The 26622-nt window shown below is 37.2% G+C and overlaps 2 protein-coding genes across 9 annotated transcripts in view; one reads left to right on the top strand and one right to left on the bottom strand.

Annotated features, from left to right (window-relative positions):
* PCDH7 (protocadherin 7) overlaps positions 1-1023 on the bottom strand; it is a 272817-nt gene extending 271794 nt beyond the window's left edge. Inside the window, exon 1 of the mRNA XM_017744386.1 lies at positions 1-1023. This exon is cut by the window's left edge and continues 1161 nt beyond it. The gene's annotated coding sequence lies outside the window, so the exon portion shown is untranslated.
* Positions 1024-2187: 1164 nt separating this feature from the next.
* The window catches only part of LOC108449138, a 63065-nt gene continuing 38630 nt past the window's right edge, over positions 2188-26622 (top strand). For 6 of the 8 annotated variants that reach the window (XR_001865266.1, XR_001865265.1, XR_001865263.1 and 3 more), the window contains exons 1-2: positions 2188-2655; positions 3205-3301. Coding sequence is in view for 3 of the 8 variants with exons in the window: in XM_017744387.1 (XP_017599876.1) it covers positions 2198-2655; positions 3205-3301 (555 nt within the window). In the remaining 5 variants the exon portion in view is untranslated. Of the gene's footprint in view, positions 2656-3204; positions 3302-12040; positions 12619-26622 lie in introns of those variants that run through there. The other 2 variants (XM_017744389.1, XR_001865267.1) reach the window with 2 other exon arrangements.

Genomic DNA, 26622 nt, shown 5'->3' with positions numbered 1-26622 from the left:
TAAAGAAAAAAAATCCCAATAATGTCGGTAGCTGCACAGCTGATAGAAGAACCCCGAATATTACAGTGCAGTCCACAGAATATCCCCTTTGGTTGGCAGAAAAGCACCCAAGTCCATCTTCAGAGATCGCCTAAAATGTTCAGCTCTTTCTCCGGAGCGGATTTTTTTTTTAACAACTCTGCGCAAGGTCATTAGTCACAAAGCAACGATACAGAAACTGCAGAAGCCGTTTGCCCAGAATTTGCAAGTCTGGAGATAAGAACATAGACACACAACAGTCCCAAGTTTGTTTTTGCATCCGCAGTTTGTGTGTGTGCCTTACCTGCATTTGCACTGCATGTGTTAAAGCAATCTGGATCTGCAGCACTGAGAGCGATTCACAAATGAGATTGCAGTCTCTCTCTCTCTCTCTCCTCTTCCTTCCCGTCCCAATGCAGGTAACCAGATCTGAACTTGATCCTTTCAGTTCAAAGGTTAGCAACAAAACTATGTGTCCAAAGGCGATTATTGGTCTCTCGTAATTATACCCGGAGCGGAACAAGATGTAACTGGATCCCCCATGTGAATTAACACAGATTCTGAATTACATCCATATAAAGCAGAATGGCAAAGGGGAGGGGAAAAGACCCGCAACGCGATTAAAAAAAAATAATACAGAGTTCTATTTGCAAATAAAATTGTATCAGTCAGTTGTTTCCTGTGATCTGCACCGCCACAGTGGGTGAAATCTGCAATTGTGCATTCCCTCCTGTGTCTTTCAGAGAAGTGTGGATCAGGCGCTTTCACGGCAGAGCGGCTTGTGCTTTAAAATGTTGAATGGCAATTGAGAAGCTTCCCACTCGGAAGAAAAAAAAAAAAAAAGAAACGGAAAAAAAAGAAGAAGAGGTAAACCGGCAAGTTTGCCCAAAGTGGAGGGAGCTGCTGAAGCCCCGCCCTGTCCCGGCTCCATCCCCGCTGCTCCCGCGGGCTGCGAGGGGCTCGGGAACGGGGCAGGAGGACGAGGAGGGAGGGAGGGAGGGAGGAGGAGGGAGGACGAGTCAAGAGCTGCACTCCAGAAAGCTCAGTCTTACCCTCTGTCTCTGCTGCTGCTAGTGCTGCAAGTGGGATAGCTGCTCATCACAAAACACCAGTTCAGTCCTCCAAACTGATCCTCATTTCACGCCCGAGTGTTGCGTCTGTTGCCTTCTTAAACCCGTGATCTGTAGTGATTTTCTCCTACCCTTTCCCTCCCCACGTCCGCTATACACTGTGAATCGAGCAACGATTTTTAAAGCAAATGTTTGTTCGCCTTTCTTTTCTTCTATTCTGCATTTTGCGGAATCAAGCTGGTAAGGAAACTCGTTTCGCAGATTCCCACCTTCCCCTGTTGTGTCGGTGCTTTTGTGAAATAGCTGCAGTCACTGTAACTGCATAAAACTCCAGGGAGGCAGGGGGGCTGCCTTAGATCTCAGACTTTCGTCCTGTTTCCCAGTGCTTTTTCAGCCTCCCCGTCTTTGTGATTGTGTTCTTCCTATTACCATGTTTTGAATGTGTCTTTTCAGCATGTTTGTGGATATCCTAGGAGAAAAAAAAAAAACCAAGCAAAAACACCTCGAAGAAGATGATCAGGAAGGGAGCGAGAGGGTTAGCAGAATAAACACATGTAAGAAGTAACAGATTTATTTCTGAACAGAGACTTGCTGCTTCGATGATTGCTAAAATGTAGCGTCACCTACCTGGGTAAGTGGGAAATAAACTTTAACGGTAAAGCTCTCCGGTTCAACTTTGCTTATTCTGGCGTCCCTAGTTCGCGTCTCCTTTTGACTTTGAGCCATTTAATAGCCTATGGCTTTTGTGTGCTCCTGCCCTACCCTTGATGATGCCTGGCTCCTTACCTGTCCTCTCTGCTCGGAGCCCGGAGGGAAAACAGGGAGACTCCGGGGGCAGGCGAGCTTGGGGCAGCCGATGGGGAGAGAACCTGGTGTGCGGCTGTGTGTGTGCGCGTGTATGAGGGTGTATGTGTGCGGGTGTGTTCATGTGTGTGTGTGTGTGTGTGCGTGCGCGCAGCGAGGGGAAGGCAGGAATCCAGCTGCTCTTTCTCCCACTGTGAACACATGTGGGAAAACAAGTTGTTGCGGGTTCTGTATGTGTTTGTGTGTGAATTCCTCGTTACAAATGGCTATTTTGAATAAAAACGCATGCAGACGAATGTAGTGAAATGTCTCTCTTTCATCGCGATGATATATTTGAGCAAAAAGCGGCCGGATATGTTGAGGTGGTTCAAAGCAACGGTCACAGCGTGTCTTTGTCATTTGGGGCGGTGAGTGATTGCAGGAGGGAGGGAAGGTTGCCACCTCTTTCCTTGAGGAGTCCAGAGACACAGAGGGGCAGAGCCGCGCCGCATGGAGTCGGCGCTGGGGAGGGAGGGACTGCTTCCCTCTCCGGAGGGCTGCAGGGCTGCTCCTTCGGCGCCTCCTCCGGCCCTGGCACCGGCCCCGGCCGCTCTCCCTGCCTCGCCAGTACACGAAAACCCTCCCCCGCTGATGCTGGAGACACTCGGCTTTCTATATGCAGCATCAGCGAGAAAGCCCAGCTCGGCGCAGGCTCAGTGCTCACCGCCGCAGTCCCGGACGGAGGAGGGGGGTTCGGGAGCGCAGCGCCTTCGCAGCGGGTTAAGTAGGATTAGTACCAAATCCCTATTATATTTGCCAAGCAACTTGAATTTATCAAAATTCCCCCTCGCTGTTCTGGAGCACCGAGAGGAGGAAATTTTGCTCTCAGTGTAAGATCCAGACATGCCAGTACGTAGGAATACCAGCATACTGCGTTACACTGGCTCCCTGCACTGGAAATACAATTGGGAACCGCAGCTCCAGCGGTTCCCTTCCCTTTGTGTTTTTAAACGCAGCCAGGAAACTTAATGTATTCGCCAGGGAAGGGGCGGGATGAGAGCGTTTTTAACCTCCCCGCCATAAACTTTAATCGGATTCCGGGCTGTTGCACGGCATGGACGCTCGCCTCTTGCCTGCGTCTCCTTCCCCGTTGTTTTTACTACGGTCTGCTTTGCGAGAGCCTCTTTCAAGCGAATGAGTGATTTCTTTCTCTTGCCATGTGCAATTGCTCCCCCTTCCCTTCCTACCCTCACTGGCCTCTCTTACACACACTATGCCTTTCACACGCGGTCTGCGCCCCCCTGTCCCCCCTCCCTTTCTTTCTTTTTTGCAGTGTCTTCACATGCAATCTCTCTCTGAATGTGCAATGTCTTTCCTGCTCGGGAGTGCTGCGTCCTTCACAGTGGATTGGTTCCTCTTTCGGAGCAGAGGTAACGGCCCCCCTTTTCTATCATTCTCCCTTCCTCCCTCCCCTCCTCCCATCCTCCCCCAGGGCAGGCGGCCGGCGTGGGAAATGGGCCCGACGTGCGCTGCATGGTGGATGGCCGCGCTGTTCCCGGTCCACGTGCCCCGGCTGCCGGGGGGAGGACGGGGCTGTGCTGGCCGTGTGTCCCCCGCACCCCGCTCGTTCGAGCGGGGAGGGAGTAGAATTACCCCCACACCCTCTCTACCCCTCCCCGGCACCGTAGACTCCCGGTCCCGCGGCCCTTGCGCCCACAGCTTCCCGGGTGTCGGTCGGAACAAGCCCAACTCTTTCAAGCGGGGGAGGTTTGTCCCTCTCGGGCAAATCTGTTGCGCAGTGTAACTCCCCCCCTCTCCCGGCTGCCCCCCCTCTCCGATGCACACAGACGCCCACACGCGCTCAGACACGACACGGCATTTGTCCTCCTGATCTGGTGAGATCAAGTGGGAAGAGGGATCACAAATGTAATCGTCTGTAATAAATAAAATAGCCCGAAATGCTGGTGATATACAGAGGGGAAATAGGAGCTTGTGTCCTTAAAGGGAACATCTGATAAGGCCACCGAAGTAGCATCTTGCGTGTGGGAAGGAATCCGTCTTGCTGACAATCGCAGCCTGCTGTACGTGGGGAAATCCTAAAGCAGCCTGGGAGCTTCCCCGGCTCTCTGCATCCCCCAAGCTCCTGATGCTCTGCAGTGGGGCTTTGTTGTCGTTGTTGTAGTTGTTGATTGGAAAGACAGGGGTCATCGTTAAAATATGCAGATATAATTAATGGTTGGTTTATCTTCATGAGTTGGCTGAGCCCGGCTTCAGCAGCCGGCAGCAGAACTCGCGTCTGCAGTTGTCGCTTTCAGCCCACGACAATTTGGTTTTCACAGTTTAGGAATGTCAGTGGCTCTCACTGGAAAATTACTTCTGGGATCTGCAGTGGGAATCCATCTCTGGTTAAAGAGAGACAGATTATATACATATCCATACCACTCTATACATTAACAAATACATGCTGCATATTGCTATTTGCGCTCACAAACGAAAAAGAAGCTTCAGAAGGGGGAAAAAAATCATATTGGCTTGAACGTAACGTATTCAAAATAATACGTGGAAAAGGTTAAATACGGTAAACACGACAGAAAATTCGAAAGCAGGGTAAAAACAAGGACAGAACCCCCACAAGAAGCAGTTAAAGCCATTTGACGGAAAGGAGAAACTAACTCAAGAACTCCACCAAGGGACAAGCAGCTGAAATGACACCACAGCAGCACGGAGCCCGTGGTGACCTTTCATCTCTCTAAAGTGTCTTGCTGATCTGGTGCAATTCTGTTGTGACCTCTTCACTCCCTTCCCTACCACAACTGCCCTCTGGCCGCCTCGGAGCTCCCTGAGTTCCTTGCCGTGGATATACTGCCAGGCCGGCTGAGTTACAGGGAGGGCTGACACTTGGCCAGTGTCTTTCACAGCTTTGCAAATATGCTTGCTGTGTAGTAGCGTGTAATAGGCAGCAGTGATTAAATTATTCATTGCAGCAACAGCCTTTCTGATGGACGTTAAAACTTGAAAGTTAAAATAAGAAAACCATAACTTTACTTTTAAGCAGATAAAACCCACATCTGTGCTTATTTAACTGAATGCTAGCTAAGCATGAAACCAGTTACTTTGTTTAAATCCTCTCTTTTACTCTCTTTGAGAATTTTGAGCTAGATAATGCACCATAAAAGTTACTGACAGAGCAGAATTAATCTGTGTTGGATAACAGTGGTTAAATCGCTCACGACTGTAATTGTTCATTCTTAAAGTTGTATCTGAAGTCTGTTCAAAATGAAAGGTTCTTGCATAGGCATGATTCCATCAGCATTTCTGAGTTCTCACATTTATAAAGAATGATGAAAATTAATATTTAGCCAAAAAGGTAGTGATTCTGTTTACTAAGGTTTTTGCAGGAATATTTAAGGAATATTCCTTACAAATCACAATTATTAATACTGAGATTGATTTCTTTCTTTCTTTCTTTCTTTCTTTTTTTCTTTCTTTCTCTCTATAGAATTTGTCATGGAAGGCCTTTTACAGACTGGTTTTTTTTTTCATAGATGTTGACAAAAAATCTAACCACTCATAATCATGCAGAAATGGCAGACAGAATATGATTCAAATCAGAGGGAAAAATTAATGTAAGGTCTTTAAAAAATCATATAAATTTTTATGAGAGGAGGCAGATTTTTGTTAAATGTATGCTTCATATGCAACTGGTAACTTTCCTGGATTTTCAGGGATATAAATGAGGGCTGCAATCAGCCCCACTATTTTATAAATTTAATTTTAAATTAAACTATTGTTCATTTTCTCTAAATGCAAAGCAAATTATAGAAAAAAAATTAGGGTAAGCTTGCATGAATTCCTATAAAAATAGAGGGAAATTATGAGTCATTAGTATATATTCTACAGAAAGAGATACAATGAGACATTCAGGAGCGATAATTAAAGCTGGACTTAATTTAAATGAAATGTATGAGAACCAGGTAGCACTGCCAAAGAAAGAAAAATGTGTTCATTGTCACTGAAAATATTAAATGTGTATAGTTGATACATATATAGATTCACTAACAGAGAACAGGACAGTTACTTTGGGAAATAATGTAAGGATTTTTTTTTTTTATATAATGTTTCCAAGGTGGATATCAGTAGTGAGCACACCGAAGGTCTCAAAGTGCTTTGTAAGTTATCCCTATGAGATAAAAACAAGTGCAATGACCTGTTCAGTCACCCAGGCAAACCACTAAAAAAATTACTCTTTCCAGATTAGGTTCATTATACCATAGTTTTGCATTTCTTTATGTTCTTTTAATATATTCTGGATTCACCTCAAAGTTTATCTTTAAATATGTGGCAATCATTTCTCCTTTATTTGGTGGATTGCTGGAAAGTCAAAGAACTCATTCTGAAGCCTTTAAAACAGGTTTTTATTCCAGAGAACAACATATAAAAAGAAAATCTTGTGTCAGAAAATTTGATGGATAGCAGCAAAATAAACGGAAGGGTTAGAGATATATTGAAATACAGATATTTTCAAGCTTGTGCTCTCACTTACTTCTGTCAGATATCCTTTATATACCAAAGTGAGTACACAGACTTTGTAAAACCGTTTTGCCTCAACATACTCTTGAAGACTTCATGACCTAATATGATTTTTCCATTCTATGCTCTACATTTTTAATCGGAATTTTTAAGATGCTACAAATAATTTTTCTGTGAATTAAAGTTTTCTTTCATTTTTAAATGAAAATCGCAAGAGCATAAAATCTTTTGTCTAATATTCTTAGTGCATCCTGTGCAGCTTTAATTTATTTTTAATATAATTCAGGAGAGTGTAAAAGATCTGGCATGTCTTCATGACTGTACTGTGTCAGCTGCCTGTTGAGCAGAACATGAAATACCCAAGCAAGATAGCAACTCTGAGAAGTTCTGAAGAAGAACCTTTGATGTTATAATTCAAACACTGTTATGGATAATTGAACGCTGTGCAGCTCTATTCCTTTCTGTAGGTTAATGCCAATATAGGTTATTGACAATATCTAAAATGAAATTTATAAATCTACACATACACTCACTTATTTGGGAGCTTTAATGTTCCTGTCTGCTTTATCAAAACAACTACAGCTCTCTGGCTGAAAAAAAGAATAATAGTTGTATTGAAAAACTAGGGTATAGAACACTGTTGTTCTATATTAGGGAAATAAATATGGTGGCAAGAAAAGTAATGTAGAATGGGATCAAGCTGTTGATTGCTTATTGGACAGGCCATTTGGCTTTGTTCTGCAATGTTTAAAAGTGCTTTACTAGGTATTTTATAGTGTTAGGCTTGTCATTTCTTTTCATGTGAAAAGTGCAACATTAGAATCCTTAGAGGTCATGTTGCTGTAAGCCTTATTCAGCTGTACAGTGCAGAAGCAGACAAAGTTTTTCCTTAATTCATTGTTTGACCTTATCAGAGACATGACTATTCACTGAACAAAAGTAAAAGCTATTCACTTGCTACCATCAACTGTTAATGGTGAGCAAGAGAAAGTATGAAGAAGTGGAGTCCCTTGCACCTTTCTGTGAACTAGGTTAAAACATAAATGTATATATCCATGCCTACTGCACCGGTCTAGTGAACAGCTTTGGCATTTAGCCAAAATGGTAATTAGAAGTTGAAGGCGGCCCTGGTTCCATCACACTAAAACAGGATCCTTTTAGAACCAATAGAAGTAGCCAAATATATTTTAGGCTGCTAAGCACTGGTACATACCTGATCAGCTTTGCTTCTAAAATGTTTTGCACTGCTATCTTAACTCTCCAAAATAAGATTGAAGGGGTTGTAGCCACCCTTCCTGTGAGGAAGATAACATAGCCTGGAATTAGATTCATCTGCTCTCCTGCTGTCTCACTTGCACTTTTTGCCATGCACAGCCAGCCATATTTTATGTCTGCTTTAGTTGTTTTGCAAAGTTTCTTGGTGATAATTCTTTGCATAATTATATTTTTAGCATCCTTTATAAGAGTAATAAGTACTGTACAGAGTGGGTTTTTCTGACCTACAATATATCCAGAGGAAGAGAGGTACTGATAAGTTTCTACATTTTTCATCTTCTGATAGAAACCTGACATATCTTGTAGTTCATTCATTCTGTGAGATGATTAAAAAGTTGCTCTTCAACAAACTAAACCTCACACACTAAAGAATGGACAGGGCAAGCCAAAGTATACCTCTTTCTTTCCCTTTAAGATCATGGGGAAAAGAGAAAAGCAGTCTAATACTGTGATAAAACTGCAGCCTGCAGCAGCTGGCTGTGGGTAAGGATATAGAACCTAATCCAAAGCATACAGAAGTCGATGGAAGCACTTTGACTAAATAAGCTTTGCATTAGGCACCTAGTTGTGAATGATGTTTAAAGCATTCATGTAGATCTTAAACAGATGAGTGAAGAAGAAAATTATGTGCATTTGAATCAGAATAAATGCCATTAAAACACTTGGTGTAAATGTTATTTTGTTGACCCCAGAGATCATGTTTATGATTCAGAATAAACTGGCATTCTTGGGCACTGAGTCCTATCCTCCATTAGTGCAAGGACTCATGTTGCATGAAAAGCATATGTTTAAAATATGTGTTTGTATATATATATGTAAAATTCTTATGTTGATACTAATCTTAAAGTTCAATACATTATAAACAACTGCAGGCTCTTTTTACCCATTCATGTGTTTACAGACCAAATTTCTCTCATCTTAGGGTTGGGTTTTTTTCTGCAATATAGTACAAGATTTTTCAATTTCCTTTCATGAACTAAGTTCTGCATTCCTGTCGTCATGCTGATGAACTTCCCCTTCACCTCCACTACATTTTTAATGATGTTTCCAGTGAATCCTTGTTTAATATGGAGGACAGGAATTGTTTATGATTTTCATCATGAAGATGTATTCTACCTCATGTGGTAGTGTCAAATATCTCTTTCTTTAACCCAGAAATATCTTGTTTAATCCTCAGTATTAACATTTTTCATAGCTATATCATGTTTTGATGACTAGTAGTCCTTCTTTAGTAGATTGGCTGCATCTTTCTTTTTCTCTGTCATTTTCAACTGATAAACTCACAGTTTATAGATGAAAATCTAGTTACATTGCTCTTTGTACTATTAAATTTAATTCCATTTATATTATAGAAGTCATCAAGGTCATCTGATTCTTCTTGGGTTTTTTTATCATTTCAATGGTTCTCAGACTTGCTTTGCCATCAAATTTCAGCAGTATGCTCTGAGGTTTTATGACTTAGTCTTTAACTTAAATATCAAAAAGTTCTACTGCAAGACAACCCTTAAAGAACCCCTTAGCAGCTTCCATCTAATGATGCAAACACGTAACACAACCTGTTGTCCTCTCCTGATTAACCAGTTCTTTGTCTTCTCAATCTTAAGTAATTCTTTTCATATCAGATTGTGTCAAAAACTGTTTTGAAGTCTAGATTTCTTGCCTTTGATGGAAGATAAATTATTAAAGATATCAATATATGATAGTATCTTCCCTCAAATATATTTGGATAGATTTTATTAAGTTTGCTTTGTACTTCTGTTCTCTGTACTTCTGTACTTCTTTTATCAAGAATAGTGTGCCCAGCAGACCAGGGAAATGATTGTCCCCCTGTACTTGTCACTGGTGAGGCCACACCTCGAGTGCTGTGTCCAGTTCTGGGACCCTCAGTACAAGAAAGACAATGAGGTGCTGGAGCATTTCCAGAGAAGGCCAATGAAGCTGTTGAAGGGTCTAGAGGGTAAGTCCTATGAGGAGTGTCTGAGAGAGAGCACTGGACTGGGGTTGTTTAGCCTGGAGAAAAGGAGTCTCAGAGGGGACCTTATTGCTCTCTACAACTGCCTGAAAGAAGATTTTAGCTTGGTGGATTCAGCCTTTTTAGGGTTCAGTCTCTTCCCCCAGCCAGCCAGCAACAGGACAAGAGGACATACAGTCAAGCTGTGCCAGTAGAGGTTCAGGCTGGACATCAGAAAGGGTTGTTAAACATTGGGATGGACTGCCCACGAAGATGGTGCAGACACCATTCATGGAGGTGTTCAAGAAATCGCTGGATGTGACACTTAGGGCCATGGTCTAGTGGACAAGGTGGTGATCAGTCAAAGGCTGGACTTGATGGTCTCAGAGGTCTTTTCCAACCTAAATGATTCTGTGATTCTGTTCAATTACTCATTCTTAGCTTCAAAATTTATTTTGAAACTTTGCATTCTAAACCCATAAAAAAATCTATTGACACATTCTTTATTTCCTCTCTTCTCTTTCCTTTTTGAAATGTAGGCAGGCTATTTGCTATTTTCCATAAATTATCATTCTCATAGCCTTACTAAAAATCCTTGTTCTAGACTCTTCACATATATGTACTAATTTCTTTGGAACTCTGCAGTGAAAGTTGTCTGGACTATTGGCTTAGAATATTTTGTAGTCTTTGAATTAATTTCATTTCAGATGTGATAATTCTTTTTCTATGGCTTTGCTTTCATTGATCATTTTGTTCATTTGAGTGTCACAATCCTTGTTGGGACCTGAAGTAACGTACACAATTTATTTGGGTATCTCTAGAGAAATAATTATAATTTGACTTATTTTTGTGTTTTGTGCAAAAGAGGAAACAATGTTTTCCTAGCAAATTTTTAATAAAATCTAAAGGTTTACATTTGACACTTCATTAAAGAATACACTCTGAACATATTTGGCTATTTTGCCACTGCATGTTTTTTTGTCTGTCTTGTCTATGTATTATCTATATATCATCTACATTATCATCTGAAAACTCATTATTTTGCTTGTCTGAATGCTTCATATTAGAAGAAGGGCAATGAAAGTGAAGATAAGTAGATCATTCCAGAACAAAGGAAGCTATACCTGACCAGAAGGAACTTTGCACTTTCAAAGAGTTGGATATTACACAGATAGAATAAAAAACACGTAAAAAGACTCTGAAAATATGGATTTGGCACTTACAAGAGCAGAGCCACATAGAATATCAATAGTCAATCCAAATTACAAGCGATACTACCAGTTGCCAGATGTTGCCAAGCTGAATATACAGATAGTGTGTATATATATATATATATGTGCATATATATATATATATCTATAAAGCCCTTGATGAACAAATAAATTCCCCACATTAGAACAAGTCATTCCATGAAAATTCTTGTACCAAGTACCTTAGAGAAATTTGCAGAGATGGATCAGAATGAGAAGATTAGAAATAGAATAATAGGGAGGTGAAGATAGGAAGTGTTTTGTTTGTTTTTTTTTAATTTTGTGGACAAATAAAAATTTTATAAGGGATAAATGATAAAAAACAGATTTTGGAAAGCTGATGGAGTTCCAATTTTAATGCATCAACACAGCTGGGTGAAGCTACTTCTTAAGTTATTAGTATTGTATTTATTAACTTTTGTTTTTCTTTTAAAAACATTTTAGCATTTTTGTACTAAATGTCTATTCTTTTTTCTCAAGGGGGACTGCATGACTCATAATGTAACTTTAGGAGGATATATTTAATTTATTGCAGTTCCAAAAAGTTTATGAATACAAAGTATTGAGAAGAAAACTTTTTTAGTTTTCATCTAGTGTCATTCTTGGAAGAAGTTATTAACTTAACTTGGCATTATTACTCCTCTGAAAGTTATAAGTAAGAATGATAACTATTATGACTTCATGACACTTCAAATAATATATCCCTTTCTTTGGTTTCTTATTACTTTACTGAGCTTTAGCATATAACTTCTTTAGATGTCTAAAGCTATATTTAAATTTTTGAAAAAAGACTGATTCAATGATATCTGATAATGAAGCTAGATTTTTTTACCCATGATGAAATTTATCGGCAATCTTATTTAAATATTTTCAGCATTTTTATACATTTCACTATGAACTGGAGCTTTTAAGAGGCTAACTTTTGGGAGTTTTTTGTCTGAATATTAAAATTTATTCACTCAAATTTGTTGAAATTGCAATGCACTAAAATGCTGCATTTGCATAAGAATGGTAAGGACTTAACATTTTTTGAGAATAAATTCCTCAAATATTTTATGCACATTTTATGTAGCCCAACATGTGGTTAACTAAGATTCTATTGACAATTTAATCTCTTTGTCAAAAAACTACAATACTCTGGTATTATGTGACCTCTCTCCTAGGACATAACAATGTGAGCAGGAAGCTGCCATGTTTGAGCACAGAGGGATGAAAGTTAGATCTGAACAGAGAGAAAAGGATGAAGAAATGCTATTGACTGTTCCAGATATCAGTGATGTCAAAAAATAGCTGTGAAATTTGCTATAAAATAATCCTGTTTATTCTCTCTCTAAGCAATGGTAACATTGTATACATTTAGTTCAAATTGCAAAGGTTTATTCAACAGATCAAAATTATATGGTCCTGATGACCAACCACATAAGTATCACTAATAGAACATATGACTCAACTTTTGTTGTTTTTTCAGTTTGTTTGTTTTGGCTTTGGCTGGGAAATGACCTAGCCAAAAAAAAAAAAGAAAGGAAAAACCCAAAAACTAGTATCAAGAATACTATTCATGTTGCCAAATATGAACATTGTACTCAATATAGCCCTCAGAAGTTAGAAAATACCAGAATAATACTTTCAGCATACCCTTAGTTCAGTGATTACAATCTAATTACATGTTCATGTATTCTTTCTGCATTGAATTTCAATTTGGAATTACATAGAATGAGTAAATGAAGAATAAGAAAAGAAAAGAAAAGAAAAGAAAAGAAAAGAAAAGAAAAGAAAAGAAAAGAAAAGAAAAGAAGAGAAGAGAAGAGAAAAGAAAAGAAAAGAAAAGAAAAAGAAAAAAGAAAAAAAAGAAAAGAAAAAAAGAAAAGAAAAGAAAAAATGCAAATGAAGAAATTTAAAGAAATTTAAAAATTGAACACATTAATCCATATTTTTATTTAATTACACAGAAGAAATATATAAGATTTCACTTAATCAGAAACTTTTTTTTTATGTTCAGTATTTGTTTCATGGCCTTACCGCACACTGTTAGAACAGCATCCTGGACACAGAATTATTAAATGGAATTTTTTATGATGTATATAACTGCATTGTGTAAAAAAAAATTAAAATTTATTTAATTTGTGAAAAATATTATTATACTGTGGGCTATCGTGATTCCAATATTAAAAATGGGAAGGTACTGCAGAGATTCAGGTAAAAAATATCCATAGATCTAGTATACCTAGATTTATAGATACCTAAATTTGAGTCTTTAAGATCCATATTTTTGAGGAGTGTTTAGAATTACATACTTTTACATATCCAAGCCAAAACTCTCACTGACATAAGGTGTGTCTGGAAATGTTCACTCTTCAGCAAAACAGTCTCATGATTTCAGGCAAGATCTCAGATATGGTGAAATGACAATTAAAATGTTTTCTTCTCGCGCAAAAAAAAAAAAAAAAGGAAAAACCCAAAAACTAGTATCAAGAATACTATTCATGTTGCCAAATATGAACATTGTACTCAATATAGCCCTCAGAAGTTAGAAAATACCAGAATAATACTTTCAGCATACCCTTAGTTCAGTGATTACAATCTAATTACATGTTCATGTATTCTTTCTGCATTGAATTTCAATTTGGAATTACATAGAATGAGTAAATGAAGAATAAGAAAAGAAAAGAAAAGAAAAGAAAAGAAAAGAAAAGAAAAGAAAAGAAAAGAAGAGAAGAGAAGAGAAAAGAAAAGAAAAGAAAAGAAAAAGAAAAAAGAAAAAAAAGAAAAGAAAAAAAGAAAAGAAAAGAAAAAATGCAAATGAAGAAATTTAAAGAAATTTAAAAATTGAACACATTAATCCATATTTTTATTTAATTACACAGAAGAAATATATAAGATTTCACTTAATCAGAAACTTTTTTTTTATGTTCAGTATTTGTTTCATGGCCTTACCGCACACTGTTAGAACAGCATCCTGGACACAGAATTATTAAATGGAATTTTTTATGATGTATATAACTGCATTGTGTAAAAAAAAATTAAAATTTATTTAATTTGTGAAAAATATTATTATACTGTGGGCTATCGTGATTCCAATATTAAAAATGGGAAGGTACTGCAGAGATTCAGGTAAAAAATATCCATAGATCTAGTATACCTAGATTTATAGATACCTAAATTTGAGTCTTTAAGATCCATATTTTTGAGGAGTGTTTAGAATTACATACTTTTACATATCCAAGCCAAAACTCTCACTGACATAAGGTGTGTCTGGAAATGTTCACTCTTCAGCAAAACAGTCTCATGATTTCAGGCAAGATCTCAGATATGGTGAAATGACAATTAAAATGTTTTCTTCTGTGGTATCATGGGGGAATTCTATGCCGGAAGTGATAGTCAGTCTCCAGCTTTAAAATAAAACCTTCTAACACTGTGGAACATTGGGTTTTGCCTTGATTTAATATCAGAGAAGGTCATTTCTGTACAATGAAGCAAGTAGGGATCTTGAGGGGAAAAATATGGCTCTAATGAAAGACAATGTCAGACTTCACAAGTACGGGTACTTGTACAGGAACTAAGATTACACCTATAGCTTTGTTTAATAATTTTCTAACTATGAAATGAAAATTTAATTTTTTGACCCTAAAAATGTCCTTTTACTATAATTATGTGGCATATAGTAATTTCTGTTGCAGACAGAGGACAGCAACATCCCTATCTCTACAAAAGGAAATGTACTTCGGTATCAACACTTTGGAGAAGAAGGAACTGGAGTGTGGGGAAGAACTCTTGAATAAGCATAAGTGGGAGATGCACAGATGGTAGAAGTTCCCAAATGTTCTATGATTCTCTCTGGGCATCTTTTGCTATATAAGTGTGATAACATTTGTTAGAAGGCATGATTAAGGCTTTGTAGGCTTCACAGATGGAATATAATTTAGTGGAAAGACTTGAAAGAAAGAAGATTCAGACATGAAATGTATACCATGAAAGGAAGAGGTCAGGTCTGGAGAGGTAACATTGATACCCTAACTAAGTATTGTTCTGTAAACTTATCTGTGAAGGAAAAGGCATGAATAAGTTCCCTTCACCCAGGGATATCTCTGCTTTTTTGAAATGAATATATAACATAAAACATATTAGAAGTTCAGAAAACTTATTTAAAGTCATATATTCAATTAAATAGCCTATTAGGTTACAGCAAAGCTTCCACCCTTTCAACTTACAGCAGGCCTCTTATCCACTATGCTGTATATGTCCAGTAGGAAGAAAGCACCTTGATGACATAAGACAGTAAACTTCAGAATGGAAATAAACTTCCATTTCTCTTGACTTCCACTTGAGGGAAATGCAAGAAAGTCTAACCAGAAAAATTAATTTATATAGACCCCATTTCAGAGATTCCTGCATAACATATATACATATGCTTGTATGTATATATTTGAATATATTTCTATATATATGTGGTCACCTGATTATAGCAAGGGAATATTTGACAAATAGCTGCTGCTGTAAAATTTCATAAACCACAAGACTTGTCAACAAGTCAGAATTATTTATCAGCAATACAGAGAATATGGTCAATTTTCTCAGATTCATCAATAGAAATACTTGGAGTAAATAATTTATGTTGATTTTTTTTCCCTGTTATATGTACTTTAAAAGCAGAAATAGCTTTTAGAAATTAGTTTTAGCTTTAATAAGCAAAAAGGATTAGATGCCAACTAAATGAGTGTAGAAGAATGCAAACATCATTACCGATCCCCATTCATGCTGGAAATTTAAGGTCTGAGATGAAGAACAGCCCATGTAGTAGTGCTTTCTCACTACACATGTGCTCATATCAAAACCACCATTCAAGGTTGCTATAATTTTCACTTGCTAATTCAAAAAAAAGAAAAAAAAAAAAAAAACCTCTGGGCCAAAATGAGGACTAATTGATCATGAAATACTGTTTTAAAAATAATATTTTGCTCTCCATAAAGGGAAAACAAAAACTTCCAAATGTTCAGCTTGTGCCTTATAATTACAACAATAAGATTTCTGTTAGTAATTCTTCATTAAGTCTGGTTGTAAGGTGGGCAGAGACAAAAATATTCCCATCTTGTGGCTGGTTTTTTTGAACTTGAGATATATTTTGGAAGAAAATAACATATCTTTCTAAAACAAAGGGCATATTTTCATTTTAAAGAAGAACGTAAACAGCCAAGCTCTCATGTTTGATGTACAAGTATACTTTGGCCAAAATTTCACTTGCTGGTAGCCTGTTCTTGATAAGGTGTTTAGTTTTACTGGCTGGCTTTCTTCAGTGTTTTGTTTCCCAGAGCTGTCTCTCCTTTATAAAGATATTTATGTGTCAATTTAAGGCATTCTAAAGTCAATCAGTTGCAAATGTAAGCTTGTATTATGGGACTTTCCTTTACTTTAGTGTGGTTAATGAATATGTTCCCATGACTTTTAAAAGGACTGGTGCCTCAGCACATTTTCAAAATTATGCCATTTGAAGACATTTCCATTTATAATGCAGCTTAAATCTCATTTCCCTCAATATGTGCCCTCACTTAGTCTATTTTAAGGCTTCTCTGGAAAAAAATTATATCTCAGCTGCTGCTCCTGCTCTTAATGCTTTCCTAGTCTCAGTAAGAGCAGAAACCAACTGATGCCTCACTCTGATACTCATACAGAGACAATATGCAGACACTGCACTATCCTCCATTCCTGGCTGAAGGGCTCTGTCCTACCATTTCATATTATCTCCACGCACAGCTGCTGCTTCCTGTGTCTGCTAAAGCTTCATGCCTCTCTGTAGTCTCTGTGACTTCTCATTTTCCCTGTAGGAAGTTAGAGTAAGAGTGGTAAAGACTTCCTTAATTGCAAGCTACTGCAGATCCTAATTGGGAAAAAAAGCGCGTCACCCGAAATAATAGTACAGACACAGTCCTGGATGAGTGGAAGAAGGAAAAATAGAAGGGGTTATAAAGAAGGAGAGAAAAGAGGTGGAAGTTGTACTGTTTGATTATGTCCTTAACTTGCTGAGTCAGCAGGAGCCAAGAGCTCTGCAGGGGCACACTTAGCCTTCACATTTCTCCATAGAAACCCCATCTGGCCAACTAAATTGCCAGCAATTGAGAAGCCATGCAGGAAGCTGTATCCAGCTATTCTCATTCAGTGTGAAGGTTACTGTGTTGTGGAGGTAGCGGTAGAGGAAATAAGGAAAATATTGCAAGACTATGTCTCTCACATACAATAAAGGAAAGCATCAGATATGGATCAAATTTGGGCTGTTCACTGTTGTAGGTCTTAGAGAAATAAAGAACTAGACATTCTGAAAAAATATAGCTTCTTTTTTGGAAGGACCCATCATCAGGCAAATTTGTGAAGAAAAATCATCCTGGAGAAAAATGCTGAAGGAATTTCCATAACCATATTTTACTATAGGATTTGTGCTTGAATTTCAAAATCAAAAGCTTTACTTGTATGTTTCTGTCAGGTTATCTGAAAGAAATTTCATAGAGCCCTACTTGGGCTTTGCAAGGACATCTAAATTCAACCTCCATTTAAAAGGCCTAAAAAAATTAAATGCCTTTTCTGGGCCTCTTAACATGGAATGTTTATTCAGATGCAAATACTTAATGATATACAAACCAGAGACAAATATACCAACATTGCATAAAAAATGCAGTAAGTTATATGGGGAAAGATTCTGGAAGAAAGCATCAGCCACTGGTTTATGTGCTGTAAAACAGCAATTGCACCCAAGCCCTTCAGTTTGGTGCTTCCCAATGAGCAGGGCTGCTCTCACCAGAGGGATGTGCCAGTATTAAAGGTGAAGCACAGAACATAGTACAGTCCAATGAATGTGTTGACTGAGGCTCTGTGCCCAGAGTGGCATTGCCAGCAGGAGCAAACTGAAGGAAAGAAGATGGTCAAGTAATACAGTGTGAAAAAAAGAGAAATGGCAGAGAAAAAGACAATGGAGTGCCCAGGGAATCTTGGTACCAGTGATTTGTCTCTCTGCTCACAGTAAAATAGGTTAAATAAGCCAACATCCCTTGTAAGATAACTCATTTTCCTGATGCTAGTTGTAGCTTGGTGTTGGCACATTGTATTATGCTGGAGAGTTGAGTTACCCTTAGGTGACTAGGTCTCTTGCTAGTGCTTTATTGATCAAGTCTTCACATGGTCTAAGCAGTTTACAAGGGCATCAGTATTCCGCTTGCAGTACATAATGAGTGATCATTCAGATTCAAAATTATCAGTCCTTTGTGTTTCCTGTGAAATATTTGAGTTTCAGGAGGAGAACTTCAATTTTAATTTCAGATTAATTTTTTCTTTCTCTGATTAAACCTAATTTTCTATAAGCCTTGCAAATCTTTGACAACTGGGCATGAAAAAGTTTCCCAGGAGCAAATTAGCTAGTTGTTTATAAGAACACTTACCACCCTGTGAGTTTTCTAAATCATCGGTTCCCAGCCAGTAACTCTGGAGATATGTGTCACATCACCAGTGAAGCAGAGAGCAGAACAGAAACTAATAAACTTCCCTCAAGAATAACACAACATACTTCATTCTATTAATGAGCAGTTGAAGTTAGATATCAACTTTTTCCACTACCTTACATCTACTAAACTGGTAATTGGGGCAGATTTCTACTAGACTCAGTTAATTTTAAAATTTTAAAAAGTTTACATAAAGGTTTTCTTTTTTTCCCAGAAAGGCTAAAGAAATGGACTATTAACTACATCTTTCTTAGAAATGTATAAGTACTGATGAATGTAAAGTCAAGTTACAGTGAGTACTGAAGAAAGTGTTACAGAAGCTGACTTGCTGCTAAAACCAAGCAGCAAAAGTAGATTTATTAGGCTTCTTCAAGAAATTGTGCTCTCTTATAAATCAGATTTTAATACAGAAAGTATTTCTGTAATTCTCTGCAAAGATCATATATTAAGGATATATGTTTATAAAAATACCCTCTCCCAATGACTGTAGTTGTAATCTTACTATATTTTCCGTCCAGAACTGGTTACAAATACCAATGTAGACATATTCAGTCTGTGTGCTTGCAGAAACTATCTACCAAACAACAATGTTCTTTATCCACTAGAATCACTGTCCTTTAAGTATTGAATTTGAATATATGTGGTTGCTTTGCCTTTTTGCAGTGCAGTAACTGTGGGACACTGCATATTTGAAAGAGTGCTTCCATCCAGAGCACCTTTCTGCCATCTTCAGGACATGTCAGAATGGATTTTAACAGCCACAATTAGGCTTTCTGCTGCTGCCTTCTGCCAACCTAACACAGTGCTCTTTTATTGCAAAGATGTCTTCCTCACAAAATTTTTGGTGGCAAGATGGGATCAATCATGTGACTTTTGAGCAAAGCCCTAACCACAATACAGAACCTTTTCTTTCTTTCCATGCCATTGTGAGTTTGCAGGCTATTCTGATGAGTCCTGGAGGGCTTCCCAAGGAAAGCTAATGCCGACTGACTTTTTCCCAAGCTTCAATTCCTCTTGCTTACCAAAGGATGGTGGGAGCAAGCTTATTCTCCTGTGGACTTCAATTCTATTCCTAACTCATCAACAGATGGCAGTAGAAAACTCCCTACTTTTCCATCATAAGACCAAAGGCCTTACAAATGACCCTAATAATGTCAAAGGAAGAAAAAACATCCAAATCATTGCTGTAAAAGTCTTATATATATAAAAAATGTGCTCTAAACTTTTCAGGATAGTATGAAATTCTCCTAAGGATTAATTTCATGCTGAGCCTGAATGACCAGAAGCAGGTACTGCTTCGAGAATACCTGTCTTTCCTGTTACCTTCTGTTTGTAGAGGATTCTTTTACAGATGGACTTTATTTTTTTAGTTGTGAAAGAATATATTGAATATAGATTGTAGCTAATAATTTGCTTTCCCCACAGATAGATTTCTGTGATGAAAAATCTGTTCTCTTATATCAGTAGAGGCTTTTTCAAATGTTATCACTGCAGTGACAGAACAAGTAATTTAATCAGTAAGTTTTTGAGACATGCCTCACCAGATTCTGTCATTTCATTAATTCCTCCCCCTTCAAATCAAGTAGATGGTATAATAAACTTAGTGAATTCTTCATATAGATTGAAACATTAAGATGCATGGAATATACAGTAGTTTCTTATTCCATTTTTTAAAAGATGCTGATACCTTGGCATTGTCAATCAAGGAAAAAGGATGACCATAAAAATTTTTTAGAGGCTTTTTTTTCTGTAATGTATAATAGTGAGTATCTGATATAGGATAACTCATAATATATAATTCTCTTTTAGCCTCAAGGTACATGAATGAGGCCTAGAGTTCCTGATTTCTATTCCTACTTCTTTTACTAACTCATCTTAATAACTCTTTGCAGTTCACAAGTTTCCAGCATGCTTTTCCAGGTGAAAGAAACTGATTTCAAATGAATGGAAGAAAGGAAGAAGAAATGTCTCTTTCAAGCATTGCTGGAAGGAGTGGCTTAATGTCCTAAACATACCAGAAATGTCTGAATGTGCTGAGCCGATGATTTAAATTGACATAGGTTTGAGTGAAATCTTCTTTGAGATGTGAGCTCTGATTTCCCTTCAATTTAGTGAGTGGGTCTTTTTAGAGTAAACTTTAAACACTGACCATGTATTGGCTGTGTGAGGGTGCTACTGAGCTCTAGTGCAGTTGGCAAAAGAAAGTGTATGTCCTAGAAGCAGTGCAAAGCATTCTGCCTCCACACACTGTTCTGCAGAAATGTTGGGGGAAAGCCAGCGTTGTGTCAAAGCCATGAAGCTGAAACATCATTTTTAAAGCATTTTTACTTTTTGCTTTCTCACCATTATTTTTTGTTTGGTTTGGAGTTTTTTTTTTTCTTTTTCCTCCTCTAAGTAAATAGGAAACTTGCCACAGTAGAATATGTTTTGGTCCCATTATCAGAAATATTTATTGATTTTACTCTTCCCCTCATCTGTTTTTACTACCCATGTGTTGTAAAGTTTTCCTATAACTAGGGAAAGGAGATAAATAATGTAGTAAGTATTCAAATTATTTTAAATGTATTTTGGTAGTATTTTTGTTATATAACTAGTTTCAGGTTGTTGTCATTTTCACATGAAAAATGTTGAAAAAAATGGAAGTAACACAAATTCTTTGGCTATAGGTATAAATAGTGGTGTTGAGCCTGATACTATCTTATTCCTATGAAAAATACTACATGTATTATAAAAAATGAGGTTTATGTATTCAGGTATATCTATTTGAGTGAGGACATTGATAAGAAGTTTGTTATGTGTTAGCTAAAAGTAAATATAAAAAAATTAGAAGATATAATTTAAGAGATATGTACTCATACAAAGAAATAGTTGCAGAATCGTCATTTAGTCCTATCATGATGTCTTTAATATATTATCATATGCATTTCCAGTGGACCCTGGATATTAAATATACACCCTGATTTTTTTAAGAAATTAATTCCATGAATGAACTGTGTATTCAGACTCTTCAGTCTATATCATCCAGGTCCCTATGCTGTGAATAGGAAAATAAGTTAGAGATTGAAAAACTCGTCATGCACTCAATAGTGTTTTCTCATGGTAGTGTTAGTATTTGGAAGATAGTAGCTTCCTTTGTAAATAACTTTGAGATATGTTTTAATAAAATGTTATACAATATCATATGTATGACACTGACAGTGTGAAGGTTTTATGTTCTGAACTGAAAAAAATTAAATAATCCACCAACAAGTGGATCTGCCCTGGGAGCATGTTCTGGATGGATATTGAACTGCTACACCTTTAAATTTAGATATTTGTTTTGAGAAGCTACCAGTGTATGCGCACAGCATAGAGCTGGCCAGAATGCAGCAAGCTCTGTCTTCTTATATGAACCCTGCTGTATTGATTCAGGCACAGGAGTGGATATTCTAAATATGAATGTATTCAGTGCAATAGAACAGCTAGTAAGAGGGTTTCTGGCTTGGACTAAGCACATCACTAATGGTAGCTGTATTGTTTCTGGAATGGCTGGTGATCTACGTTGCTGTGATCATCCATCCCCAAAGGTCTTAGGGTGCTTGAGGAAGGCTAAGACCCTCTTTATTCCACAAGTGGTAATTTTATAAAATTGCACCAAAGGTGTGTGTTGTATGGCTGGCAGTGTGATATGAGAACTGTTGGGCAGTGAAGGTCTGGCTTTGCAGCAAAGGACTCTGTGTGTACCATGCATGCGTATGTGTGTGTCAGCCTGAGGTGGTGCAGATGTGCAGACAGACCTGTTGCAGTCTTCTTCATACTGCCTATAGGTTTACTTTGGAGTAAATTATCCCCACCTGAAGTTTCCCTAAGAGAAAATTAGCTGTGACAGTTCAAAAGAGAGCCCAGGAGCAAACTGACATACAAGCAGTGTGAACAGTCGATGAACTGCAGAGTGAAGTGAAATGGAGTGCTAAGTTTGACAGCATGCAAAGGTGACTTAGATCAATGTAGCTTGTCAGCTGTACCTGTATGCCAGTGACGTCCTGAGGAGACATACCCTGAAACACCATTCTCCTGTCTTCAGTTAACTCTGTGAAGATTCCTGTACAAATACATGTAACTAGTTATTTTTTTCATGTGTTCCTTCTCATTTTTGAAGATATTTTGGTATCAATGTCTTTCACTTCTCATATATTTACTCAGCTTTTTATGCTCAAAATACTTTGCTTTTCAATTTTCAATGCAATTCTGATACAACACAGAAAAATTAAATGACAATTTACTTCTATTATGAATTATTATTTCCAGAAGCCAGCCTTATTTTCAAAGACCACTCTTTCTGTGTGTAATAAATTTCAAAGTGACTATTTCCATTACCTTTACTGTAATTTTAACTACCCAGTTAATTTTTTTCACAGTTTTTATCCCCAAATCCTACTTTTGTCTCGCTTTAACCTGTTATTAGAAAATTGTATTTCTCTCTTTACCTTCCCTTTATCCAAACTTCTGTAAGAAATTTTATTTCAGTAAAAGTATCTTCAGTAAGAGTGTTAAATTTTACTGGTATTCATCTTCGATTGTATAATTCGTAGTTTTCTTTTAAACAGAAATATTTTCCTCATTCACTTTGTAGAGATCAGACAGAAAAAAAAATTAGCTTTTGGGAACATGCAACTTTAAACTGTAAACCTTATTTCTTTTTCAAGTTCTTTAACCATAAGAAATTTCATGTCTGTAATGAATTTGAAGTATTTCTGTGTTTTGGAAAGTCCTGTTATTTCAAACTCTACTTTCTTAAAATACTGTTGAAAGAATATGACTAGCAGTAGAATATGAATTTTCAGACACTGGCATAAAGTATTCATGGTCCGATTCGTATTGGACAATCAAAGTGAATTTTAAAGCTGAAATTAAACTCCTACATTTAAAGCAACACTTCAGAATGTCTCTACTAGCAATAGTTCATAATGGAGAAATTCTTTTTTTGGATTACCAAATCTCTGTTACGCTAAGAGGGAGAAGGAGGGCTTTGGCCAGGAGAACAGGCAGGAAAGAACCCAACTGCTAAACTTCCAAACTGCCCTCTTTTAAATTTGTTTTTTAGTTCAGTGTATCTCTGGTATGAAATGATCTCAAAATTCAGACCATATGCAAAATGTTTTGTCTGCTATGCTACAGAAATTGCATGCTCTTGTTTAGGTCAGGAAATACCTGCATATGTGGCTGAACAGCCTTTATAGGAAGTATAGGTCTGAAATGTAGGTTTTAATATCTCTTGATTAGTTGAACCCTTTTCTGAATTTCTATGTAATTTGGTGTGCAAAACAGGACAGCTAGCCACTGTTTAAAAAGGAAAATTTTGTTCTGCTCACTAGGTTGTCTCAAGAGATGTGTGCTCTGACTGAACGAGACACCCAACATCTCAAAAAAGGACTGCGAGCTCAAACTCAAAGTTGTATTAAGTGTTTCTTTGTTGGATAGCTTTAGAGAGATTTTTATGTGGCCTGTGTTCAATTCTTTATTTTAAAGAGGTGTTAAACATTTAAAAAAATTGTGATGTATCAGGCATTTCCTTTTATGTACTGGGACTCCTAAAACTGATACTCATGGTCGAATATGGTTTTGCAATACATTCTATTTTTGGTGTCTTTTATGTAAAGAACTGCAGTCAAGAATGGAATTATAACACCCTTCTACTGGAACATGGAAACACAGCCATCTGGCATGTGTGTGTTTCATTTTGCCAATTTTTTGCTACAGCCTATTTTAGTACTTGGGAGAACCTTCTTTTACTTGGTGCTTTTGTCAGAGGCAAAAATGTGGAGAAAAGCATACAGTCTATATCTGTAAGATCTATAAGATCTCCTTTTCACAATCTACACCATGCTGAATGATTTGGTAAAGATTCAAATATGGCCTATGCCCACGGATTATCATATAAATATGAAATTTTTATAGAATTGCTGAATTTGTTGTTACCCGCATGATTTAATCAATTTCCCAGTACATGTTTTTCCACTGGATTTTTAAAATAAAAGAACTGTCTGTCTCTCAGTGTATTCACTCAGTATCTCTATAACTGTGTTTTTAAAGGAAATACGAACAGGAAGCAATTCAGTTAGGTCAAGAAGAATCATACCGTATTTCAATTGGATTGGTTAAGAGTTATTCTTTCTTCTTCTCCAAGAGTGCTTCTTTTTTTTTTTTTTTTCTTCTTCTTTCTTTTTTATGGAGTGAAAATTTAATACACTGTTTATGGTCAATTTCATAAAATACAACTCTGGAGTACTTTTAAATATATTTCTAGTTATTCTATTTACATTTATTAGAGAAATTGCCTTTTTTTTCTGTTAATTTAGTGCTGGGCTGGGCCACAACTCAGTAAATGGAAACAGGAATTCCTCCTATTTCAGCACTCCAGGGGTATGTGTGTGGTTCTAGGAAGCCTTAATCATCTCTGTTCCACACTGGCACTAGGTTTGTGAGGATTGTTACTGACAACTACCAACAACAAATTAAAGTCTTATTTCTCACTCATACCTTGATTCACCAACTCCAGACAGATGAAGAAGATCCAATTCATCTTACATCTTTGCCTTCTAGAATGGGAATGAGTTAAAGAATGAGCAACATCCACTTAATTTTGCATATTCTTGTATTCCTTTAAGTCTCCCTTACTGCACTGCATAGGCATCCCACTGAACTAAAAATCTAGCTCTGACATAGGGCCTGTTTGAAAAATCTCTAAGTAACTCTCAAAAATAAGAAAGGCAAGGCAAAATAAGGTCAGGAGTACTCCAGAACAGGTATGAAAAAGTACCAGCCTCTGAACTATTGCTCAGAAATTAGCTCCAGTACACACTTTTAGTAAGTTTTAAGTACTTCATACTTTGTGACTCAGGTCACATGAGCTATTATTTTCCTTCTATTCTGAAGTTGTATTAGAATTGGCTATCTTTTCTGCATGTCACATGCAGAGAATGGTGACACAGAGGTATAATCAGGCAATTTTTGAATCTACCATTCCCTAGACAGGGAACAGATATCTGCTTCTTACTAGAAATAAAGCAATGAAACCTTGAAAAACAAATTGTGGGTAAGAATGCTGAAAAAGTCCAAAAAAGTGTCAAAAAATCTGGTGCATGAAAGCTCATCTGTATAATATCTGCATTCTCTGTGTCCTTAAATTCCTTTGCCCCTTAATAGGGTGAGGAGTTTGGAAGGCTATTTAGCTGCCCTCATTTTGTCAGTTATGCCAGTAGATAGGGAATTAAATCTAAGAATTAGCCATAAAATAGATTATAGTCCAAAGAGTTTTTGCAGGAAACAGCAGTCAGACAAATAGAAAATTAGTCAATTCTGCTGGTATCATGTGGGTCAAGGATTGGAAGAGAAACGATAGCACCCCATTATAGAAAGTCAGTACTTTTTGAGGCCCAGAAAGGAGTTTTAAAAAGATGAGAAGCTAGAGTTGATAAGGCTTTTTGGAACACAGAAATTCCTGACAATCACTCATTTTGCCTTCAGTGTTGTGCAATGCTGGTAATTTTAGCAATATCTGAGAGTTTCTGTAGTTAGGAGTACCTAAATATTTTCATTACAAGCAACATTTGTCAGACATGAAGGCTTTTGCTATTTCAAACTGTGTAAGTATGTATGTTTTTAAAGCTGGATTACTACCACCAGTACTTAACTTCTTGGCCACCCCACAAAATTCATGAAGTCATTCAGGTCTGAATTGAAAATTTGTGATGTTGCTGAAATACCCACTGAATCATCATGAATTGTCAGTGAAAAAGGTTCAGCTACTGGGGAAGACAGGAAGAAAATACTTTTTAGCACCAGAATAGAGTGTGCAATTTTGTTTTCATTTATTCTCTACTGAAAGTTTTTTGTTCTGTATGTACTACTGCTGAAATAATATCAGTATCAATTCAATAACACCATAATAGATCACCAACTGGTCAGTCTTAATGCCTTTGAGACAAAGCAGCTCAGCAAGTCTGGCAAGTTATTTAAATTACATGTCATCAGAGGCTTTACAAGGATAAGTGAAACTGCCATTTTCTGATACCAATGGCAGCAGGTAAGTCTCTTGAGATTGTTTGAAAGATTGTCAAAAATGTGTTCCCTCAAACAGTAAAAAAAATCTTCCACAGAAATTCCATAGGTGAATTACATAAGAACAGCATTTTTCTTGTAGCTTACAGTGTTATGTGAGATATCTGTACATTTCTAACAATAGCAGCAGTTATTGTATAAGTATTAAAATATAAAAATCACAT

The sequence above is a fragment of the Corvus brachyrhynchos genome, unplaced genomic scaffold (assembly GCF_000691975.1).
Source record: "Corvus brachyrhynchos isolate BGI_N302 unplaced genomic scaffold, ASM69197v1 scaffold17, whole genome shotgun sequence".
Lineage (NCBI taxonomy): Eukaryota > Metazoa > Chordata > Aves > Passeriformes > Corvidae > Corvus > Corvus brachyrhynchos.
Note: the sequence above shows the minus strand (reverse complement) of the source record. Positions and strands in the feature narration are given on the sequence as shown.